The 22,325-nt window shown below is 34.9% G+C and overlaps 1 protein-coding gene across 3 annotated transcripts in view; it reads right to left on the reverse strand.

Annotated features, from left to right (window-relative positions):
• Positions 1-22,325, reverse strand: part of SETBP1 (SET binding protein 1) — a 472,784-nt gene that overhangs the window by 18,896 nt on the left and 431,563 nt on the right. For 2 of the 3 annotated variants that reach the window (XM_023495842.2, XM_031946010.1), the window contains exon 6: positions 21,352-21,522. The exons of the other annotated variant lie outside the window; for it this stretch is intronic. In XM_023495842.2, coding sequence (XP_023351610.1) covers positions 21,352-21,522 — 171 coding nt within the window. The remainder of the gene's footprint in view (positions 1-21,351; positions 21,523-22,325) is intronic. 3 annotated transcript variants of the gene reach the window in all.

The raw sequence follows: 22,325 nt of genomic DNA on the forward strand, positions 1-22,325 counted from the left end.
TATTCAAATTTGTAGGCAGCTCCCCAAAGAGTTATATTTTATTCTGTTTGTACCAGCTAATCACTGTTCCTTTAATTCCCTTTTGGGACTAAATTCAAGTCATCAAATGCATACTATCATTCCTCTGGATGCTAAAGATATTTTCTGTTTTTAAAAAAGGCCAGTAAAACCAGTGAGGTATTGACACCACAGGATATGGGAAGGGAAGGGGAAGAAATGTTTTTTTAAAATGATAAACATCTTTATTTCTGCCCGGAAAGGAGATGGATGTACTACTAGATTTAGAATTTTTTTTTTTTTAATCAGTTTATGTGCTAGTGCAAAGCAGGGTTCTTTCTATGAGTGACAGAGAAGATGCTGCTTCTGCTATGTGACTAGAAATATAAATGACATTTTTCTTTAAACCAGAAGCAGTTCTTTTCCCTTGGTAGAAAAGCCTAGATGCATTTTCTGTGGTTTTTGAGGAAGAACCTTGTATCTTTCCATCCAAACAAGTAGGACTTTGTCTCAATCAGCATTCAATTATCCTTTCATCTTTTCCACAAGTGTTCCAGATGTGTGAGAATTTATACAAAGTGATCCAATTAAAAAATAATCAGGTCCAAAATGGATTCATACAGAACCTAAGCTTAGGTTCTTAGATAATATGACATGGTGTAAACAACAATCTTGTGGATTGCATTTGAGTTTGGGATTTGCCTCTTGCTAGCCATGTGACCTTGCCTAAATAATTTTACTTCCATGTTTCTAGTTTCCTCATGTATAAAATGGGAGCAATATTATTTTCATTACTTATCCCAAGGGCAATTATGGGGGAAATACTTTGTAAAATTGTCAAGTACTATCTTTTACCTTTTATTGTTCTTTTTGAACTAACCCTTTTGGGTTCACATGGTTACTATACATGAGTCAGTAACTTCCTAAATATGCATGTGGAATGTGCATGTCTGAGGTATAGCAAAAATCTTATGAAGTCTGAATTTAGAATCTAGAATTAACACCTTAGAATCTAGAGGTGTTAAGAACATTTAAGAAAGCACTGCAAATCCAACTTTCCTTATTTGAAAAATAAAACTACTGATTCCTACTAGTCTATTTTATTTTTATAGAAGAGTTCAAAAATAGAGTGTTGGAGATGAATGGGGGCCATGGCACCAATTTTAATTCCCTCTCTATGCAAATGAAAAACAATTAGATCCTTAAAAGTTGAGGTGACTTCCCCAAGATGTGAGCTGATTTATTCCCTATGTCATGACCCTACCTCAAGCTACTAGAAAATAATTGACTGAGGAAGGAAACAATTCTGCAATTCTAGTCTTGAAAAATAATCTGAGCTGAAAAAAGGGGTGTTTTTAGGAATTAATGAAATACCAGATCCAAAGAGATTTTTTAAAAAATAGAACGTTCTTTTTGCAAGGGTTAATGTTGAAAAATTATCTATGCATATCTTTTGAAAATTAAAAAGTTTTATTATCATCATCATCATCATCATCAAATGTCTAAACAGATCCCTCCCATCCCTTGCCAAAAACCAGCCTCAAAGGCATCTGGGATTTATAGTAAAGTTTATTGGTGGTGGTAGGGGGGTGAAGAGGTGGGGTAAGTTTGGGATCGTTATATATTGAAGTTCTAAAGACATAAGTAGTGGGGGGGAGGAGGGAACAGTTATTGCTTTAACATCATTCAAACAAAGTTTGGACAGCCCTGAGGCAACAAACTCTCCTTCCTCAATCTGAGATTTGACAATTTAAAAGGAAAAAGCTCATTCATCATCTTTTCCTTTTAGAGACTATAAATTATTGGCTCATATAGCACCATGTGGCTTGGATTCTGTGAAAAGTTAGAATAAACAAACCGGTTACAATGCAAGGAGTAAGAGAGTGAGTCATAAACAAAACACAGACATATGCGCTCATATAAATAAGGGCCTGGATCGCCAGTTTTCCAAAGTCTGCTTCCCATTAATTACACAACAAAATGCATTTTCCATATGTAAGCCCCAAATCAATTCACTTTGGTGACTTCTTGAAGACAAAAGCCAGGAATTCAAGTGTTTGGATCCTAAACAAATGAAACCTTGAAAATCTAGAAAACCGCCAAGGCTACCAAAATATCTTCTGATACTAGAGAGCCCAACCCTAACATGCTGTCTCAGATGCAGTGACTTCAAACAGTATACATTTAAAAATCATTCAGCATTGCTTGCACGATTGGTTTAGAGGTCCTGCTTTGTTTATGGATGATGAGCAAATCATTTTGGATTCACCCTATTTTATGATCGTCTTGGTCCCTGACAATGGAGACTATACAGGGTCATGGTATTAGAAACCTTGCAAAGTTGACATTACCATGCCCCAGCACATATTCAGTCTCTTCTTGTTTCAAAACTCCAGTTCTGCCACTGACTAGACATGTGAACACCCTACCCACTATACCCACAGTATAGTAGTTTTTGTTTTGTTTAGTTATTTTCAGTTGTTTCTAACTCTTTGTGATCCCTTTTGGGATTTTCATGACAAAGATAATGAAGTAGTTTGCCATTTCTTTCTCCAGTTCATTTTATAGATGAGGGAACTGAGGCAAACAGGGGAAAGTGATTTCCTATGTTTGCTCAGCTAGTAAGTGTCTGAGGTTGGATCTGAACTCAGGAAGATGAGTCTTCCTGATTCCAAGTCTGTCACTCTATCCATTGTAGTACCTGGCTGCCTCATAAAACAATAGGAGCTTCCTAATCTCTACCTTCTCCAGTGCATTTCCACAAAGTTGCTAAAATGTTTGGACTGAAATCTTAAGAAAGACTCATTCATAGGACTCAGTCAACTTTGTGGCTAAAAGGTGTCACCTGGAGTGTCCATATTGCAAATCAAAATGCTGCTTATCTCTGGAATATATGGCATAGCAACTGAGCATTTCCCAAGGAGGGAACATGGGAAGTGAAAAAGAAAAAAGAGTATGGAAATACTGGGAAAATAAGGGTAGAGACTGAAGCTTTTTCTGACTTTCTTTTTAAGAAGGGGAAACTAATAGACTAGACTCCTGAGATACATTAAAAATACTTAAAAAAAAGTATTTCCCATTTTAGAAAGATCGGAAAGAGAAAGGTAGGATTTGTTTTTTGTTTGAAGGGAAGGAGGAAGCTATTGTGGAAGAGAGATTGATTGACTGAATCAATCATGAATTCATTTATGTGGAAAACATGCATAACGGGGAAGGGGAAGGTGAAGTGACTGCCTAGAAGGAGCTTAAAATATAGCCACAGGGAGAAAACTAATACACATTAAACATGTCAAGAGCAATTTAAGACAGTGATGCACAATGGCAAAGTCAGGAGGGGGTGGGGAGGGGAAAGAAAGGGTCAAGCAACTTCTATGTAATTCTAATTCAACCAGTGCCTAGCCATGTAAACCCGATCACCTTTCACAAGAATTATTGAAATGACTTCCTAATTGTTCCCCTTGTCTCAAGTCCCTTTCCTCTTCACTCCATCTCACATAGCTATCAATATGATTTTCTAAGAATACAAGAATATTAATCATGTCACTTTAGTTTTCAATAAATAGCAGTGGCTCCCTATTACTTCTAGGGTCAAATAAAATGTCTCTGGTATTTAAAGTCTTTCTCATGTAGCTCTAGTCATACTTTCTAGTTTTATTTTACATTACTCTCCTTTATTTAGTCTATAATCTGGCCACACTGGCCTCTTGTCACATGAGACAATTGATCTTCTGTCTCCAGACCTAGTAGAAGTTGTTTCCTATTCCTGTCATGTACTTCCTTCTGCCTTCAGAATCTCAGAATCCTCAATTTTCTTCAAAGTTCAGTTCAAACTTCACTTCTCAACAAGGTCTTTCTTGATTTTCCCGGCTGCTGCTAGTGCCACATCCTCCAAGTTATCTTGTATCTACATATTTTTAAAGATATATTTTACATAGGGATCTAGATGGTATAGTTGACAGAATACTAGATCTAGAGTCATGAAGATCAAAATCTTGTTTCAAATAGAAACAAATTTCAAATTTGTTATTCAAATTTTGTTTCAGATACTTACTAATTGCATGTCTCTGGCCAAGTCTGTTTCAGTTTTCTCAGATGTAAAATGGGGATAATAATAGTAATTCCATTTCAGGGTAATTGTGAGAATAAAATTAAATAATTTTAGTAAAGCACTATGTAAATTTTAAAGTCCAATACAAATGTTACTTTTAATTATTATACTTAATATACTTAGTATAATATATTATACTAATTATTATATAGTGTTCAATATGCTATGTTCACTTTTTTCTTTTTTGTTTTTTTCTCCTGTGGTTTCGTCCCTTTTGCTGACTTTTCTCTCAACATAATTCATAAAGAAATGTGTATTAAAAAAAGGTTATATACATGTATTACCAGAAACAATGAAACAATAAAAAACGGTAAAGGGAAAAAAAAGAATATATTTGTGTTGTTTTCCCTAATAAAATTGTTGTTGGTTCTTCATTCTTAAAATTTTTAAAAGAGAACCATGACATCAGGGAGGTGATGCCATGATATGCAAGTGAATTGGATTTAAGTGAGGGAGGAAGGGCTGTGCAAGGTCACTTGCCTTACTTTCCCCTCCAGAACCATCTAGGAATAGTGGCCAGAAATAGGTCAGGATTACTGAAGATGGTGCTGGATACAGTGGGAGACCTTGGCCTTCTTAAGTTAAGGTCTTCAACAGATTTCCGTTTGCCTAAGGCTGTACCCATTCTTTTTAAATTTAGGTAGCACTTGTAGGTACTGTTTCTCCTGATAAAATATGAGCTCCTTGGAGGCAGGGACTATTGTATAGATGTCTACGTATCCACAGTCCCTGGAACATAGTCGTTTTTAATAAAAATTTTATGGATTTGCTGATACTTGGGAATACATTCTAACCTAAAATGATTTTTCCCATCTTTGAACTCTGACTGTAATTACTAACTGCACAATTCATTTACCAATAAAACAAGAAGTGTCTTGTGACATCTTAAAACTTTAAATAATAATTCAAGACAACAATATAAACTATATTTAATTTTTAAAAGTTTCTTTTAAAAATTGAGTAAGTTATAAACTCCTAGAGGGCAGGAACTCTTGTCTTTGTCTTATATTGTATGCTGTTATAGTGCTAGCAGAGTTTCTGGCATCACTTAAATATGTGCTGGGCAATATAACAGCTGGTAGTTGATGTGGACTACTAGAATAGTCACATTTGAACTCAAGATCTGAGGGACATATGAATGGAAAAGACCAAGGAGTAACTCTGCCAGAGAAGTCTCTACCTTATGGTCATAGACAAAATAAGGTATTAATAGAAGATGCTGTATATAGAACTAGTAAAGGGAAAAGAACACTAGAAGTCAAAAGGTTCTTCTTGTTCACTCTTTGTGACCCCATTTGGGGTTTTCTGGGCAGAGATACTACAGTAGTTTGCCATTTCCATCTCCTGCTCATTTTATAGATGAGAAAACTAAGGCAACACTAAGGCAAGCAGGGTTAAGTGATTTACCAAGAATCAAACAGCCAGTAAGTGTCTCAGGCTGGATTTGAACTCAAGAAAATAACTCTTCTTGACTCTAAACCTGGTGCTCTATGCACTCTGCCACTTAGCTGCTCAAAATTTAGTAGTGTGCTATTGTGTAAAAAAACCCCACAGGATCTGGAGTTTGAAGAAATGAATTCAAATTTTAGCTGTTATTTCCTTCTGCAATCATAGGCAACTTCTAGAAGTTTTTGGACCTCTGTTTCCTCAGCTGTAAAAAAAGATGAAGTTAGATAGGATGATCTCTAATGGCCCCCTTTAGATTAAAATACATGATCTCTTGACTGGGATTTTAGATCCCACCCTGTGGATTGTTAGCTATGTGAGCATGGGCAAGTCACTTCCCATCTCTAAGGCTCAGCTTCCTCAGTGCCCAAATATGGGAGTTGGACTAGAGTACCATAATAGTCCAATTCTAAATTGCAGCATGGTGATGGTGTGGAAGGCATATGGGATGATAATTGATTCGCTAGATCAGGAGAACTCACAATGTGTAAATTCTTTTCAATGTGTAGATCAGCAACACCTCTATAATTTAAAATCTCAGAAAGTCACTTGAAATTTTGGGAGATTAAATGAGTTGCCTGTGGCTATACATTAGAAAGATACCAGAGACAGAACCTGAGGAAACCCTCTTTTACTCCAGGGCAGTCCTTTATATTTTGTGGCAACTACCATGTTCTCAGCTGTGATATTCCATTCTAAAACCACCTTCTAACCTACTTGCAGTAAATCCATTTAAAGACATCTTCATTCCTGATGTTTCTGATGACACCAAATGTAACCAGTGCTAAGAAAGTGATGATAAGAAGGGAAGTTGAAGCTAAAAAGAATATTTGCTCTTTCTCCCCCTCCTACTTCCTTCTAACCCCTTCCTTTTTCAAACCAGCCACAGCTTGTCTTTACCCTTAAAGATCATTCTTAATGACAGTCATTACAAAGCCTTTCTGAGATACTCGAAGTCAATTCCCGTAGCACTGAGCAGGAAAGGACCCCCTCCCCCTCCAACAGCTGGGTTCAGTTTGCTAACTTCATTGAAATCAAAAAAGTTTTTTCAAAGACCTCATCATTAATTACAGGAAACTCATAGCATTGTCCCCCTTTCCCATTAACACGGTTGCTTTTGGTGGCCACTAAATTATCTCACCATCATTAAGCCAACAATTTAATTAGACTTCTGGAAATGGAAAGAGCAAGCAAGTCAAGCAAACCCTTTCATCTCAAAACTGATCATAAAATATTTGTGCCCTTTCCTTTTCAGCTGCAGAAAAGCTTGCCCTTGGAAGACATCTTTCATTCTTTCCTCTTTATAAAGGGAGCCCTGAATATTTGATATAAAATGAGTATCTTAATAGAAATCACTTCATGCACAGAATCTATTCTCTTCCTGACTTTGCCTGAGTCTGGAGTCCTCATTTTAATAACAACACCTGATGATCCCACTATATGATGCCTTCCACCTCTCTTGCTGAGTGGCTTCAATAGTTGTGAATGATCATATCACAAAGAAGCTGATAAAATTTATTTTGCTCATTACTTCATTTTAAAGAGGATCTAACAGAGACTTAAAGAGGTTTCCCACATAACTGATACTTGGCATACCGAAAACAGACTTTCTTTTCAAAAGCTTCTACGGGGAATTACTTTAAAAGGTGTTAAATCTTTCTATTTCCCCAAACATGGATCAAGTGTTATGATACTGAGGCTGCAAACCCATCTTGGAAAGGTCTTTCATGACCACAATCAAAACATCTTCAACACTCTGGGCACAGGTTCTTTTTAAAATGAAGGAATGGAACTGGACAGTGTCTAAAAGTTCTTTCCAATTCCATCATTCTGTGACTTTAGGACTAAATGGACCCTAAAGTCCTTCTCAATTCTGTTGTGATTGGTCAACTGAAATTGGTCAAATTAAGGAGAAAAATATGAAGCCTCTTCTATCCTCAGGACTGGACAAAACTGTAAGTTCTCTACTTATTTTGTTTGCCCTATGGTAAGAACTAGGCAGAGAGCATGTGCTAAACATATTCTTGCTGAATTAATTAAAAAGATAAATAAGATGGGGTTCTTGCTCTAAAGAGACTTACAGTAGAGCTGTTCGGGAAAGACTAAAACATAAAACCATAAGAAAGCAAAACAAAGCTGGATGAAACTGTTTAGCTATATAGTTTTGACTATGATTCCTAAAAGAATTCACACATATACAGGAAGGCAACAAGTATTTATTGAGTGTTCATTATGTACTATATATATGTGTGTGTGTGTGTGTGTGTGTATAATGACACATATACATTTGTACACACACTTAGATATTTATTTTCAGTTCTGTCTAATTCTTTGTGACACTTTTTTTTTTTTTTTTTTTTAGCAAGGATATTGAAGTTGTTTGCCATTTCCATCTCAAGTTAATTTTACAGAGGAAGAAACTGAGGAAAACAGGATTTATTGACTTGCCCAGGGTCACACAGATAGTAAATGTCTGAAGCCAGACTTGAATTCACTAAAAGGAGTTTTTCCAGACTTTAGACCTAGCATTATATCCACAGTACCACCTACCTGCCCTCATCTACATGTATACATATACCATACCATATGAGTTAAACTTTTAAAGTTGAAGATAAATATTTCTTTGAATTAGATTTCAGCTGTACCTCAATGAAATGAAAAAAAAATTCTGCAAAAAGTTTTGGTGTGAGTGTATTTTAATAACAGTAAAATTGCTTCAAGCCCCTTTACTTCAAGTACTTCATTTACTTCAGTGGACAGAGCTTGGATGAGCTCATTTAGTAGTCTTTTCAAATTCAAATCAGCACTCCAGAAATGAATTTAAAATGTTTCTAGTCCCTTTGCAATGACTTAGAATGTGCTCATAGACAGATGTTAAAAAAAACAAAAAATACATTAAAAGTTATTTGTAAAATAAAGATTTACTTTTTAAATGAATGGTTAAAAATAGATGTCTTTCCACTGCATTTAAATGAAGAATTTAGACTTTTGGAAATGTATTACTGAATTCCAAGATAGCTTCCAGCTACTGCCTATCAACTTGGAACTGAGAGGCCTTATTGATATTGAAAGCTTGTTGATTTGCTCTCTTTTACTTTGGGGAACATAAGACCTAAGGCTAGGGTGGAGGGCAGATTTGCTAGATCTAATTGTGTATGCCTATGTACAAATAAAGAGCATAAGGGAAATTACCATAGAACCATTTTGAAAGTAGTGAATTCCAATACTTTAAATAAAGTTTTTCACTTTCAATGAAAATCTTTACCTTTACCTTTAGAGCAAAGATCTTGGAGATCTCAAGATTTAGAAAGGCTGTGAAAGATCATCTAATAGACATCATAAATTCTCTGTATAGTAACTATTAGAAGTCATCTTGTCTGCTTGAATATTTATAGCAATAAGGAACAAACTATCTTATGAAGCAAACTTTTCTCTTTTTAGACAACGAACTGTTAAGAATGTCTTAAATTATTCTAAAATTTTTCTTTTTACAATTTCTACCTATTCCTCTTAGCTATGACCTCAAACATAATAAACATAATCCTTCTATGTATTAGCATTTCAAATATTTAAAGACAGGAAAGAGGATCTCTTTAATTTTCTTTTCTTCAGGGGAAATATCCATAGTTCCTTTAACTGATATTCTATTTCAAATGACCTCATCATCCTGGTTATCCAGCTCTGTATAAGCTCCAGTTTATGAATGTCTCTCCTAAAATCTGGTGCCCAGAAATGAACACAAAACTACAGATGTCCAGCAGAACTCTAAAAACACTTAACTTTACTACTTCTATCCTAAAATATTAGAACTTTTGGCTATCACATCACAGTATTGACTGATATTAAGCCTGAAGACCAAAACTCCTGAAATATTTTCCCGCTGCTTTTTAGATCTATATTTCTCTTGTTCTAAACTTATACAATTATATATATATATATATATATATATATATATATATATATATACACATATATATACACACACCAGGGAGAATTGTAAATAGCTTTCTTTGTATAAAAATTTAGTCCTTTAAAAATAGAGATTTCTCATGTTGTGGCTTTTAAATTACTGAAACAAAAAAAGTATAGGTATTTTTGTTGTAGATGCCTCATTATTTCCTCCAAAAGTAGTTTGTGAATTTCCCTTATAAATTTCATCTGCCTATGGATTCTACCTGTTGGAATTTTTTTTTGGATCCTTATTTGGTCATCTACTATATATTAGCTATCTTTCCTAATTTGGTGTAACCCGTGAATGATAATCTATGCCTTTCTCCAAGTAACTGACAAAAAGTTTAATGGAAGAGAGCCAATGAGCAGTCTCTTATGGCATAATTCTAGAACTTTATTCCAAAATGACAGAACTCATTCATTTTTCTTTGGACTCAGCTGTTAATTATTAAATTCAACAATTGCTGAATCTACTCAATTTCATTATCACTCATTCTTGCTCACAAAGATACAGTGAAAATTGGGCAAGATATTTTGCTGAAATCCATTGATGGCCCCTGATCTATCCCTTATCTACTACTCTGATAATATTACTGATAAAAGGAAATAAGGTGATTTTAAGATTACATTCTTTTTTTTGGGGGGAGAGGGGTTTTTTCCTTTGTTTTTTAAGGCATTCTTAATGAACCTATGTTTGCTCATAGTGATCACTGTTTCCCATTTAACTGCTCACAGACTGTCTATTTAATAATATATTGAATAATTATGTCTGAGATTGAGGTCAAGTTCACTAGTTTACATCTTGAGCAATTCATCTTCATTTCCTACCCCAAAATGAAGATTTTTGTTCATCTTCTGTGCTTTGAAATCACTTCTATTTTCCATGATTCTTTAAATGTAAGGCTACAGGGCATTAGCAACCATTCCTTCAAGTTCCTTTAGCATGTAACTCATCAGGACAATAAGACTAATTCATTAAGGTACTTAGAAATTTTTTCTGGAGTTTGAATTCCTTTATAGAATCTTTTGCCTCTCCTTTTCAGCCAAAAGATAATTTGTCCTTGATAAAGGAAGGCTGAAGCAAAATGCTAATGCTCTTCTGAATCACAGTTCTTCTCTATAGCAAAGGATACCATTTTGTGAACTGTGATTGGTCAACTGAACAGGCGGTCTAATCTATTTCATCATAAGATGGCAGGTGGTATTGCTCTCCTTGGGGTCATTGCCTGAAATAGCAGTGAGCCACTGGAGAAGAAGATGGTGGTAGCTTACAGCAATGCATTGCTTCTAAGGTGAAATGGGAATGAATTTGCTCTTAGGTACTCCCTCAGCCACTGAGGGGCATCACCATTCATATAAATCTATAGTGTTACTTTGTCTCCTATAGGTTTTCAATGCTTTGAGCAGCTCCTCTTAGAAGTTTGAGGACTCCCATCCTAAACACATTTCTAATTCACTGACCCAAAATTTTTTCCATAGTTCATAATGGATATAAAATAAATTGGGATATGAATCTCCCTCACTGACAGTCAACCAAAAAATACTTTCTAGAAAAAATTCAACCAATTACATAAATAACAAATATTTGTTGAGCACTTTGGTATCTTTCAATCAGTTTGGCCATTTAGATGCCCTGTGATTAAATGGAAAGATTTTTATTTTTGGTAATGGGATTCCAAATAATTATAAGAACACACACACACACATAAGCATAGACAGACAAATACATTTTCTTTGTTTTCAGTTCTAACATCTACTCCATGATTTTACTTCAAGAAGGACTCGGAAGATGTTTGTGCATTTAATGGCAATCAAACAAGATCCTATTCCAAAATCTCACTATGATTGAGTCTATAGGATGCCAAACATCCAGATGGAAAGTGAAAACTCAGTCAATCATCCAGATGTTTTGTCTACCATTTTCAAATGCTTGAGCATTTGGATGAATGAATGCAATTTTCCAATTTCTTTCCATTTTTTTTTTTTTTTGGCTATTTATAGAAACAGAATAAGACTTTACAGGATAGTCTGTTTCAGTGGATTATTAAAATATGGCTATGTTACGAGAATATACATAAATAACATGGTTCAGGTATGATTTGCCAAAGGTGAAAAGTTAAGTTTGATTTAGGATTTAGAATCATAAGACTTTAGAGCCATAATGAACTTTGGAGAACCCTATTTTATAATGAGAAAACTGAGATTAAAGCGACTTTCTCAGAGTCCCAAAAATAGTTAATAGAATAATTAGGGCTAGAATCCAGACCTTCTGAGCCCCATTTCTATATTTGAAATTATCCAGTTTTGTTTGGTTTTGAAGCCCAGGTCAATCAACTTGGGCCACTGAAAAACAGTACCTTAAATGAAGAAAAAAACAGAAACACAGCTGATAACTTGGCTCTGACATTTATTCCCCGAGTCATCTTCTGTAAATTATTTAGCTCAGTTTTCTATGAAACAAGGAGATTGGACTTGATGACATCCAAGATCCCTTTCAGATCTAAATCTATGACCATATAATACTACATTCCCTTCCACCTCAACTCCAATTCCACAACTCTAAGGTGATAATCAAAAGTATTTTAGAATAGCTCCCAAAAGGTATTCTCTCTTTTTTTTTTCAAAGAAGTAAATTCAAAATTAGGCAAATTAAGGTCACAAATTCTCATGTTGGATGGTACTTCAATAGTAATCAAGTACAATTCATACCTGAATATAATTTCCTCTAATAATATATCTGAAAAATGGTCATCCAGGCTGTCCTTGGAGGCCTTTTCTAGCAAGGGTGATCCCCATTCCCTTTTTATGTAGGCTATCTTATTTGGGGATACTTCTGATAGGGCATTTTTCTTAGGACAAATTTAAACTTGCCACTCTGCAACTTTTATCCATTACTGAGAATTTTGTCTTTTGGTACTAAGCAAAACATGTCTAATCATTCTTCAAGTTAGCAGTCCTTCATATCCAGGATGACAGCTTTCACTTCTCTGATAAACTGTTTTTTCTTCAGGTTAAACAATCCCATGTCTATTGTAGGATCATTATATAGCATGATCTAGAAGTTCATCATTGGGGTTACCTTTTCTGAATGCTCAATTTATTAATATATTTTGTGAAATAAGAGCCCCCAAAAGGAATGCAATCCCCAAATGTGGTCTGAGGAAAGTATAGTGAGGTCTGGAGCTTCTAATTCTGCATATTCTATCTCTCAGTATAGCCCCAGGTAGCACTAGCTTCTACTGACCAATAATAAATGCTGAATCACTGATCTTGCTGTCTACTAAGTTCTTTAGATCTTTTTCAGAACCCTATGATCTTGTCTTTTCTATCTTGTACTTGTGAAATACATTTTTGAGTCAGATTATTTTACAATCATCATGATTTAATTTCACCTTATTTAATAAGGCCAAATGTCTTAGCCTTCTGATATCTTTTTGAATTTCATCTAATGAGTCCCTTTTAAACTTTGTTGTCTTTGCAGATTGGATAAACATATGATCCATGCTTTGATCTAAATCACTGAGAACAATGCTATACAGTCCAGCAGCAAGCATAGATGTGGCAATCAAGATGAGATCTTTGAAGGTCATAATGAAAAAATGACTTCCACTGGGGTACAGCCATTCAATAAGTTTTTGGTTCATTTAACTATATTATCATCTAGTTCTCTGCATCTTGTCTTAGAGGCAGTTAGATGATATACTGGATGAAATGCTGGGTCTGGAGTGAAGAAAACGAGTTTAAATTTGACCTCAGATTTACTATTTGTTTTGCCCTGGGCAAGTCCTTTACTCTGTCTGCTTCAGTTTTCTCACCTGTATAATGGGGATAATAACACCACTAAACTTCCAAAGTTGTTGAAAACATCAAAGAAAATATTTATGTAATACTTTTTACTGTGCCTGGAATATAATACATACTTAATAAATTCTTATTACCTTTTCCTTATTGGATGAACAAAATGTATTAAAAATGAGAAAGTAGTATAGTGTAAAGTACACTGAACTATAAATGTCTATAATATATAAAACATATATTTAGTTTTTTTATATTACTCATAAATAAAAGCCCATAAATGCTTATTTCCTTCTTTCTCATAAGAACAGAACAGAGAGTATATAACAGTGTTAAGATCTAATCCTAGGGGCAGGTAGGTGGTACAGTGGAAAGAGTAGAAGTCAGGAGGACCTGAGTTCACATCTAGCTTCAGACACTTAATACTTCCTAGCTGTGGGACCCTGGGCAAGTCATTTAACCCCAACTGATGGGGTGTGGGGGAAAGGGAGAAGGGAGGAGAGGGAAAGATCTCATCCTAGATTTCTTTTCTTGCCTATCTATTGCTCTTTCTACCAGCAGAACATTTATCTTCACTTAATTAACAGAATTTAAGTAGTGAATCAACTAACGAATTCAATAGTGAATTAAAAATTATGAAACAAATTTTAAAAATTGAAACCCAATCAACTGAAAAATGAAAATGTAATTAACTTTATTTTTTAGATCAGAGAAAGTGATTTATAATTTCATCTTACTAATTTCTTATCCCAAAGTCAATTCTCCCTGCCTCTTTCCTCCCAGTTTAGCACACAAAAAAGTGGGGCTTTTTTTGGTTTGTTTTTTAGTTTTTTTGGTTTCCTCAAAGATAGCTGCTTACCAGAGATGGGTTCTAGTTGAACCTAGAAAATACAATGAAAAACACTGGATGGAAGCTACTGAATAGATTGATTTTATGTTGATGTAAAGACAAAATTTCTAATAATTTTGGCTGTCCAAAAGTGTAATGGGCTCCTATAGGTGGTGATAGAAGCAACTAAGTGCCATAGTGGATAGAGTACCAGGCCCAAAGATAGGAAGACCTGCGTTCAAATCTCAGACTGAATGTGTGACAGTGTTCAAGTCATTTAACCCTTTTGCCTTGGTTTTCTTATCTATAAAATGAGCTGGAAAAGGAAATCACAAATCATTCTAGTATCCGTCAAGAAAACCCCAAAAGGGGTTAGGAAGAGTTGGATACTACTGAAATGTTTAATTTACAACAACCACAACAAGAAAACAAAGATGGTAACAGACTGAAGACTTCAATGGTTTCAAGTGGAAGCTCAATGATTTGACCATCTATTAGGAATGTGGTAGAACAGTTTTCTCTTCATGTTTACATTGGGCTAAATAACAACTAAGATCCTTTCCAATACCAAGACTATATGATTCTGGGTCCTTTTGTACATAAGGGTCCAACATCTATACACTTAGCTGAAAATAACTAAAAAGTTCCTGCTTGTCTGATGGAAAACAGAGAGAAACAAACAACATCAGAAGAAAGGAAAACAAGTAAAGTGGGTTTGAGTATGCTGTCCCACCAAGTTCTTTATGACCACAGGACACGGGCCCTTTTCAATTCCTTTCTATTTTATTTGTTTTCATTAAATAAGTACTGATAAATATCTACAAAGTACTTAACCCTGTTGGCTTTTAATAAAGAGATCTTTGCAAATCAAATCCTTAGTTTACTATTCCTTTAAAAGTAGAAGTTGGGGTTTGTTGAAATAAGAAAATACAGCCTTTTACTCTTTATAATTAAGAGTTTGTGTGTTGAACAGTCTTTTCTGCCATATTCTCCCTCCAATATGCTGCTCAGTGGTTTTGCTATCCAGAAATGAAAAGAAATTCAGCTCTGGCTGAATCTGTGACATCCTTATGAGGAGCTCAATTTTTGTATTGCCAAACAAATGTTTGCCATACGCCTTCTGACCTTATCTTTCTCTGCTTGTATAAGATCTTTCTAGACCTAGTTCAAGTTCTACCTATTCTAAGAATTCTTGACTATCTTAATCCTTAAGAATTATTCTGCTCTTAGAATTTCTATAATATTCTGCCTGCCTATAGTTAGTCAGATTTATTTCCATGTTCCTGTCTCACCCAGATTGGATGGTTCTCAGATTAGGGGCCATGTTCTATTTCCCTTATATCCCCTATCCCTCCAACAATGCCAAAATAGCAGATGAAGTCAATTTTTTCTTCACTTAATACTTTTTACAAGAAATTCTATGTAAGCCACATTCCAGTTTCTCCATCTTTCCCACCCCAATCCTCCCAGAAGGGGAAGTAGCATAAATCCCACTCCATATGTAGCTGATTCTTGTCATTGGTCTTTACAACCTTGAGTTGCAAAAATGATAAGGGGTTGGGAAGAGGAGAAAAAAAGATGAGGTTGGAAGGGGTCTTACATAGATATAGATATAACTGCTTAGGGGTTGCTCACTTCTTTTTAGCTCTATGTATCTTTCAGTAAAGCCTATAGTAGTAAGCCAAGTATGGATATGTCCCCTTGTATTAAATAATGGTAATCTTTAGAATCAGATACTAATATAGATATGGTAAACATTCAGAAAGCTATGGACCACTTACTTAGATAATGGAAGCCAGGATATTCACTATAAGAAAATGGTAGCAAAACAAATATTGAATAAATATGAAGAATATGCAAAAAACATATTTTTGTCTTTCAAATGAATTTTTCAATGTGGTCTGGCTGTAATTATCTTGGTGTATTTCCATATCCTGTCTCATGAAGTAGATTGCAAGACTCTTAGGGTCAAGGACAATGTTTTATCTCTGTATTTCCAATCATGCTTTAGAATTATCAAACATACAAAAATACTTGCTACTGCTTCTGGCTACTCACCTAAACAACCCAAACTCACTAGATAAGAACTTGCCCTTCTTCATGTTACCTGTAGCCCTAATCTACATAGGCTATTTGGCAGATATAAATACAAAGCAATTACCTAGGCAAGCAGCTGTTATAGAAGAGCTCTGTGAACTACCCTTCTGATAGGATGCTTTATGCAATGATCTCAAAAGACCACTCCCTGTCAGGTATAAAAGCATAAAAACATCAGAAATCCATGAGAAATATCATGTGAGTTCAGACATTCACCTCACTACTATATGTAAACAGCCCATGAAATGTTTATGGGGGAAAAAAGAATAGAAACTATCTTCTCTACTGCTGACCTCAAAACTATTCCTTGATCCAGCCCTTATGGAAATCTTTCACTTAATAAATATATATCTGTTGGACATCTACAATGTGCCGAGAATTCAATATTTTGATAGAGTAGAATGCAAATCCCTGTTTTCAGGGGATATAATTAAATTGATTTATGTGAATTTAGCATAGATTCTTGCTTCAGGTCTTCTTTATTCCCCCAACCAACTCTTTGCTATAAACTGATGTGGTATTCTAGTACAGTGGCCTCTAAAGCAATATTGATTATGCACCCTATTGGTGAAAAAAAAATGAGAGAGCGATCGAGGGTGATAGAAAGAGAGAGAGAGACAGACACATACACACACACACACACACACACACACACACACAGACACAGTGACAGAGACAGAGACAGAGAAAGATAAATACAACACACACACACATACACACATACAGAGACAGAGAAAGATAAAGAATATAAGACACACACACACACACACACACACACACAAACACACAAAGACACAGATTTTCCCATTTGCAGTTGCTGTGGTAGGAATTAGTTATAACTGTCCTAAGGGATCTAAAAATCTCCTGATGAAACTTTCAACAAATCAATGGGCTTAGGGCTAATCTTAGACAATCCTGAATTCAGAAACAGAGAAGACTAACATACGCAACAGTACAGGAGATAGAGGGAACTCCCAGAAAAACAGCAAAAGGAGAATAATTAAATTAATGTTTCCCTCAAGGAATGTCAGAATATGGGGTAACAAGAAGACTAAAAATGCCAAGCTTTATTTCTCTCCTTCAGAAGAACTAAGTCCCAGATATTACTAATTTAGTTCATGTTGCGGGTGATAAAAAATCCCTTCATTTCACAGTGGGCTTAGGAGGGGGAAGGCTAGGAGCTTGTACATTGGTAGGAAGGGATGGAGTTGAGGATTAATGGGATGTAAGAGGTGAACATTATGAATAGTTATGTTATAGGCAACTTCCATGCCTTTCTGTCTTGGGGAGGGTAGAATGATCCTTCTTGCTGATCCCATAGTTGTTAGGGTCAAGCCATGGTTGCCTTTCGATGATGCTGCAGATCCTTGGAAGCTATGACTACCTGTTTAGAACTCACTGGTCTAGAGAAATATCATTTTAGAAAGGTAAAGACAGGTTGATTTACCTGCCAAAATCAATCAATCAATGAGAGACTGTGGCTGAAGTGAATTGCAAAATGACAACTCTCTTTCATGGTTTCTAAAATTTAATAGCTATTATTCTTTTTAAAAATTTTTTTATTTAATAGCCTTTTATTTACAGGTTATATGTATGGGTAACTTTACCCATTAGCATTAACAATTGCCAAACCTCTTGTTCCAATTTTTCACCTCTTACCCCCTAACTCCTCCCCCAGATGGCAGGATGACCAGTAGATGTTAAATATATTAAAATATAAATTAGATACACAATAAGTATACATGACCAAACCGAATAGCTATTATTCTTACTATGGCCAGAAATAATTCATTCATTTGTTCATTCATTCATTCAACACTCATTTATAAACCTCCTACTAAGTCTATTATATTCACATCTGGGAGATGAATGTTTTAGAGGATTTCAAACAACAACAAGCACAAAAAACATAAGATTGGATTCTGCTCTCAAAGAACTCATAATAGAACTAAAGAGGAACAGACACATACACAAAAAGTTAAATGACAATACAATATAAGATAGTGATAAAAGAAATATTTTAAGGCAGAATATGATTAAATGTAAAAGAAATGATACAGAAAATGCATTCTGTGAGTTCAGGAGATCAGTAGGTTGGTAGGAAATCAGAAGAGGTGACTAGATTTCAAATTCAGCCAAGACTTATTAAGCACTCTATGTATATAAACTTGGAGTTTAGTCTAATAGCACTATATGATATGCAAAAGTCAACTAATTACCAAGCATTTATTAAGCACCTACTACGTGTCTGGAATTGTACTAGGAAATAGGAATACAAATACAAGGGAATACAATACTTTTTGTTGTTTTGTTTTTCTTTTTCTCATTAGCAATTCTTACTCTCAAGAAGTTTGCAATCTAACAAAGTAAACACATGATAAGTACATAGAAGAAGTGCAAAGTGCTATATTAATTACAAGGGGCCAAGGACATTATTAATACTACCAGAACCTTGAATTATGAGATAAGGAGAATACTATAAGCAAAAATGGTAAAGATGGACATATGGATTCCTGCTTTGGGAACTATGAATTTAACTGATTTGATTCACATGCATGGTCCTATTAAGGGAGGAAGATGACATTGGCTTGGCAAGGTTGTTTGAGACTAGACAATAGAGGCTCTGAAAAGTCTCTGAAAGACAAGATAAAAAGCTTATGTCTTATTTTGAAATCAACAGAGAATAACTGCACAACTAAAGGATATGTTCTGAATATATAAGAAATTGATGTCTCATGATGTTGTGGAGTTGACTTGGGATTTGTAAAAGTAATATCTAGTAACTGGATAAAAGTTAAAACAATATCTAACCTAGCCAGACCATTTCTAGAATATTGTACACTGTGCACCATATTTTAGGAAGGAAATTGACAAATTAGGAGCATCCAGAGAAGAGTAAGGAGATGGTGAAGAGCTTTGGCATGCTATATGAAGTGTTTGAATAAATCACATGAGGAAAAAAAGAAAAGGAAATTACATGGATAAGAAAATACTCATGGGGCACATGGGAGCTGATTCCAAGTGTCTAAAATGTCATCATATGGAAGATAGATGAAATTGGTTTTACTTGGCCCCAGAAAACAGAACTAGGTCTTCTTGATAAAAGTTGTCAAGGGGCAAAATTTGGTTTGTTGTAAGGGGGAAAATACCTTATAATCAGAGCTATCTCAAAGTGGAATGGGCTGCTTCGACAAGTAGTAGGATCTATCTCACCACAGGATTTCAGGGAGATTGTTCACATATAAGTTGGACAAGGGAACCTAGATTCAAAGCTGATTTCTGATTTTTACTACTTGTAGGCTTCAGACATACTTGATTTTTCAAAGCATCAGTTTCTTCACTTGGAAAGCGAGAGAAATGTGTTGGATAGTCTCTTGCTGCTTCAAGCTCTCAATTTATGACTTTACAATAAATCTCTGAGCTTTATTCCAATATTGAGATTCTCAGGTTTTAAAGGTTATACCAATGGAGATCAACTTTGGTGTTCTTACCAAACTAGAAAGACTTAGAATATGTGTGGTATGATATGTTTGTATGCTAAGAAAAGATGAAATTAGCTAAATAGAGGCTGAAACACAAAACAGTTGGCTACCAATTGATCAGTTATTTTGGGGCCATATCAATTTATAAAAACTGTCTAGCAAGACATAGAACGATTGCAATCTGCAATCCTGGAGGAACATCTATATTAGGAGTTCTTAACATTTTTTTGTGTCATAGACTCCCATTTAGCAGTCTGGTGAAACCTATGGATCCCTTCTCAGAATAATATATATTTCCCCCACTTAATAGTGGGGGAAGTAAATTTTCCCTATTACATATAAAGACAGTTTTCAATATTCATTTTTCTAAGATGTTGAGTTTTGCTTTTTTTCTCCCTCTCTTCCTTTCCTTTCTCCTCCCCATGCAGCAAGCAATCTGATATATGTTACATAGGTACAATCATTTTAAACATATTTCCATATTAGTTATATTGTAAAAGAAAAATCAGAATTAAACAAAAAATACAAGAAAGAAAGAAAAGTGAAAATAGTATGCTTTGATTTGCCTTTAGTCTCCATAGTTCTTTCTCTGGATATGGAAAGCAGTTTCCATCACAAGTTAGAATAATATTTTTAAATGAATACAATAAAATATATGATTATAAAGGAAAACAAAGATTAGTGAAAATAAAAGTGCCTCCCAACCAATTCATAGACCTGAAATCTATCTATGTGCCATGGTTAATTAAGAATATTTGGTCTACACTTATAAAATAATGCATTTTTTAAAAACAGTAAATTATCCTGAAATGGATCAAATGAATTGATGTACAGAAGACCCATAACTTCTTCCCAATCTGAGTTGTTTTCTTCTGCTAACTTTCTTTAAAAGTAATTCTTGAAACCATTGGTTTTCACATTATCATAATTTGTGAATCTAACCTTATCTCTTCTCCCTAGGGAACTATCTTTTGCACCAGAGAAAGAGAATAAGATTAAGAATAGGAAGTGAAGAAGAAAGAAGAGGAGGAGGAGAGGGGAAAGGAGAAAAAGGAAAAGGAGGAGAAGGAGAAGAAATAGAATTAGAAGAAGAATAAAAATTAGAAGAATTAGAATTAGAAGAATAAGAATTAGAAGAAGAAGAAGAGGAGGAGGAGGAGGAAGAAGAGAAAGAGGAGAAGGAGGAAGAGGAGGAGGAGGAAGAGGGAAAAGGGAAGAGAGAGGAAGGAGGAGAAAGAGGAAAGGCAGTTTAGCAGAAATGACTAACATACTGACCAAGTCTGACTACAATGTTCCAAACCTCTGTAAGGACATGGGTTGGGGGATATTAAAAAAAAATCTCTTATTTCAAATGTTGTCATTGTAATTATACTTTCTAGTAAATAACAATATTTACTGGCTAGCTAGAAGGGAAAGATCAGCTGTTTAGAGACAAATTATATCATATATTCTCAACTTTATAGAATGTTAGATGAGAAAGGGACCCACTTGAGAGATTACCTTGCTCAATATCCATAATTTACAGATGAGAAGACTGAGCCTCCAAGTATAAGTGATTGGATCGAGGTCACACATGAACACTCCTAGCTTGTTTTCCACAGTCTTCTCATAGACAACATGGACTGACCAGATTTCTCAGGACTCACCTGCTTCAGATGCTGCTGCCGTTGAAGCAAGGAGAGATAATACTGGTGTTGGGGCTATTGCAATACTTTCAACCGATGTTGGCTTCCTCCTGGTCAACATGGTAGATGTGGGGCCCTCATTCTTACTATTCACTGAAGTCTGATCTGCTTTTAAATGGGGACTTGCAATTCCTAGAAAATAATAACACCATAAGCAGTAGATTAATTATTAGGAATTAGAAAAGAGACAGATATAGTAAAAAATCAAGAATTTTTGCTTGATTTTCTTTGTTATAAGGGATCATGAAATTTATGTGGTAGAGAGGTTTTTTTTTATCGAAAGTAAAAATTAAGTAAAGACAAAATGCATTAATAAAACAAAGAATCAAAGACTTCCAGAGTATTACAATGGATGGAATAGTGTCTGTAGGATCAGAAAGACATGAATTCAAGTCCTGATTCTGATACATATTAGTTATGTGATCATGAGCAAGTCACTATATGTTTCAGTGCCCCAAGCAATTTTCTATGACTGTTAAATTATGGGGAATTTCCACACCAGGGAGTTTCCTGTGCCACTGAAATCATGAGTCCAAACAAAGAAAAACTGATGTAGAAGTTGAAAATAACTTGAGGATGTCATATATAGATAAAGAAATAGATACAGTCATCTCTTTTGGGGTGTTTTAAGGTTTTGGAGAAAAATCTTTTAACATGTTAAAAGGGAAAATAAATTACTCATTTTTTAAAAACTAGGGTCTAATCCTTTGATAGAAAACACCTTCTCCCAAAGAGCTTACAATACATTTAAGGAATTGATTGTCTCAGTAAAGCCAAAGAATTTCCTGCTAGCCAATACATCTGACTTTTGGAAGAATTCTGGAGGAGGGATTGCTTGAATTGAAAGAACTAGGGAAGGCTTCATATGGAAAATAGAGGTAAACAACTGAGGGATACATGGAGAACATTCTTGGCATGGGGAACAGAATGAGTAA

Source organism: Sarcophilus harrisii, chromosome 1 (genome assembly GCF_902635505.1).
Source record: "Sarcophilus harrisii chromosome 1, mSarHar1.11, whole genome shotgun sequence".
Lineage (NCBI taxonomy): Eukaryota > Metazoa > Chordata > Mammalia > Dasyuromorphia > Dasyuridae > Sarcophilus > Sarcophilus harrisii.